This window comes from Sinocyclocheilus grahami, unplaced genomic scaffold, assembly GCF_001515645.1.
Source record: "Sinocyclocheilus grahami isolate Dianchi unplaced genomic scaffold, SAMN03320097.WGS_v1.1 scaffold438.1, whole genome shotgun sequence".
NCBI lineage: Eukaryota > Metazoa > Chordata > Actinopteri > Cypriniformes > Cyprinidae > Sinocyclocheilus > Sinocyclocheilus grahami.
This window is the reverse complement of record NW_015505617.1, coordinates 18,779-22,186: the sequence shown is the minus strand read 5'-3', so window position 1 is coordinate 22,186 and position 3,408 is coordinate 18,779. Positions and strand designations below refer to the sequence as shown.

The 3,408-nt window shown below is 36.0% G+C and overlaps 1 protein-coding gene across 1 annotated transcript in view; it reads right to left on the bottom strand.

Moving 5' to 3' along the window:
- Window positions 1–3,408, bottom strand: part of LOC107551937 (parathyroid hormone 2 receptor-like) — a gene marked incomplete at its 5' end in the record, with an annotated part of 42,363 nt that overhangs the window by 29,712 nt on the left and 9,243 nt on the right. Inside the window, one exon of the mRNA XM_016233721.1 lies at window positions 647–713. Coding sequence (XP_016089207.1) covers window positions 647–713 — 67 coding nt within the window. The remainder of the gene's footprint in view (window positions 1–646; window positions 714–3,408) is intronic.

The following is a 3,408-nucleotide window of genomic DNA, read 5'->3' as shown; positions in this document are numbered from 1 at the left end:
AAAATTTAAGGGGGTCTGAATACTTTCCGTACCCACTGTATATATATATATATATATATTATTTTTTTTAATATATATAATTTTTGTATACATTTTTAAGTGTTCACATATTTTTGGTGCCACTGTTCATCACTTACATGTATGCATGGCTAATGTTACCTTGGCAGTCGAGTATCTGAATAGTTAAAGCAGCAGCTGTAAACCATCAGTTCAATTTGAAATTGATAAATAAATCCCATTTTTTTATTCATCATTTCTAAATGAACATAATGAACTAGAAAAGCGAAATGAGGTTAACATGTAGGCACCCCTGCTGAGACACTTCGGTCTCTCCTGACTGTGCCCATGTCTGAATCATGTTATTGTCTGCATCCAGTAATTGGCAGAACTGGCAGAAACACACAAATGCACGTTGTAATTATGGTAATGTTCTTGCCAGTTCTTCTGACATTTGCCTTCTTTGCCAAAGTGCTTTTCATCTTGCAGTGGTGAATAACAGAAAAGAGAAAAGTTTAGGTAAAGTTAGACGATTTCTCCCTCCTCAGGGAAAATTGCCTCAGTCTTTGAACTATTTCCCAGGCTGTCGCTTGGTTCTCACGCCGTGTTTATTAGGAGTCTGACAGTTTTTCACTTCACTTTTACTCACCCCAATGGCTGTCAGAATGGGGACCTGGTAGATCCATTTGATGTTTCCTGCACTCAGCTCCCAGCATCTGCACAGATAAAGACAGATCGAATGATAAATTAACCAGCACACATGGATTATGATTCAGGGGCTATTTAAAAGGCACAGTGCGAGACTGGCAGAGAGGTAGATAAGTTTCCAGTCCCAGAGGCAGTGCTAACACAGTAATGATATACTGTACTTCACTGTGCACACTGTATAGATCAAAAGGACCTAGTTTAGTCTCTCTCTCTCTCTCCTTGAAGTCACTGACCCACTCCTTTGCTTTATAAAACGCCGCTTTATAAAACTCATTTCTCTTTTGTTTACCACCAATTTGTTTCGGCATTCATAATCCCATTATAAATGTTTACTATGATGTGCAGCTGAATGGATAATCTCTCATGCAGAAGATATTGTCCATAAATAGGATATACTGTAAGCATTCAGAGGGAAGCAGAATGCATGCAGTCTGGAGAAAAACTAGAGTCATAATGAACATTCATTATTAATTACCTCAGAATGAATTAATGAATTAATGAGTTTCGAAAAAGACACTTGGTAGACATAACTTCCAGTGGCGTAGATGATAAAGCGCATGCTTTTTGTTCAAAACCACTTCTTTTAAAACTTATTTTTCTCCATTTTCAAATCTCATATCACATCGGAAAGGCATTTATTTTCAATAAAATGGAGGAAATAATCAAAAGGTTAAAAATAAATTATCTGGTAGGGTTTGGGTAGATGTATGGAGGGCTTTATTGTGCAAATAAGGTGGCATCCATTTAATAATTTGAATTAAAATTATAATTTGCTCTCAATACATTATTATTGCATACTGTTTTATAATGCACTACAATACTGAGGTGCAGATAATTACCACTATTTGCAGTAAGTAGTATAAATAGCAGAAAATCCTGTTTTTTTTAACATAGTGTAAACAGAATTATCCAACACCTGCCCATGAGAAAAAACGAATTGCCCCTTTAAACTGTTTGTGCCAACTTTAGCAGCAAGAACTGCAAATAAACTTTTCTGATGACTACAGATCAGTCTTTTACAGCACAGCGGTGGATATATATATTTATCTGACTTTTTTAGCTGGTGAAAATACTAGTGTTCTAATAATTTTGGCCACCACTGTATATACAACTTTGTGTGTTTACTGTATACATGAATTATCTTGAATTACTGTATTGATCTTGCCTGTCATTTGCATCTGAAATAGAATTTCATTGCATTTTATCTACACTAAATATTTGCTGCGCTTGCATTATAGGAGAAAAAAATGTAAGAAGGTTGAATCCGTGCTTGACAAGCTCTTGCCTCAACATCTCCACAGGCCTCTTCCTTTGTGGCTGGTGGTGTTGTTCTGGACCACCATGTCAACAATGCTTCTGTTCCATTCAAAATAATCTTGATTGTCCACCTGAATTATCTCAAACTTAAATTCAGAAAAATATTTGGACATTTACAGTAAATAACAGAAGTTGTCCCAGAAGTACTAAAGGAGGACCCCCCACCCACCCCCTCCTTCTCTAAATGAGAGGCCATGATTTTTTTACATGGTCAATTAGGTTAATTCTGATTTCACTTGAAATCCATCTACACCTTCTTCCTCTCCTTCCACCCCTTCCACACTGTTGTCCACTTCCTCTATGCCGATGTCTTCTTACATTGTCCTCATGCTCTTTCCACTACACCAATGCCCTCTTCTCCATTTCCTTCTCCTCTCCTCTTTTCTCACATCTTCCTCTCTGCTCATCTCTTTCTACCTGTTCCACTCTTCATCTTCTCTCTCATTACACCCCTTTCTCTACCCACTCCACCACCTTATATTTATATTTATTATTAATATTTTTATTTATAAAACTCTTTGTATAGTTTCCGTTTTATTATTACTCTAAAGCAGTTGTGATAAATGTGTAAACAATTAGGAAAACGGCATTTCCTGTGTTGTGTGTATATTTATCCGAATAGTTATCAGTTTAGGCCAATCGAAAATATACCATGTTCATTTGATAAAATGACAAATTACAGTTGTGTTTGGACAAATGGTACATAACTGTTTGTGATTTGTGTAAAACCTTTTCTCAGGTATTTTAAGTTATTGGTTGGTTGTATTAACTATTGTGAAAACATTTGTGCACATTGTTTTGAGAAAATGATTCGCATGATTTGTAATTTGTATGAAATGAATGAAAACGTACAATCTGTTTAGGACAATTACAAAGTGTTCCGATCACTGTGTTAACTGTTTTGAGAACAGTGACCTGAGTTTGGAGAAATGTGTCAAATCGATTGAGAATAACTGTAGATGGGGCATTTTTTTCTGCTGTGATTTAAAAAGTATTTTGCTGTGCTTAATGTGTACTTTACTCATTTCTTGTTTTCAGATGGGTCTTGTTAATAGTCTTGTAAACAGCTTTTATTATTGTCTTATTATTAATGTCATAAGTTCTCCTTGTGCTATTTAGGGATAACAGTATTAAAGGGGTCATTTCAAGTTTTCCTTTCTCTTTGGAGTGTTACAAGCTGATTGTGCATAGATAAGATCCCTGAAGTTGCAAAGACTAAAGTCTCAAAGAGATATTCTTTATCAAAGTTAAGACTCTGCCACGCCCCCTAAAACGGCTCGTTCTAACACGCCCCCACATATCTACCTCACTATGTGGAAATATTTGCATAATGCCGCCCAAATGTGTACGCAAAGAAAGAAGGCGTGGTTTCAGTAACCGCAGTTA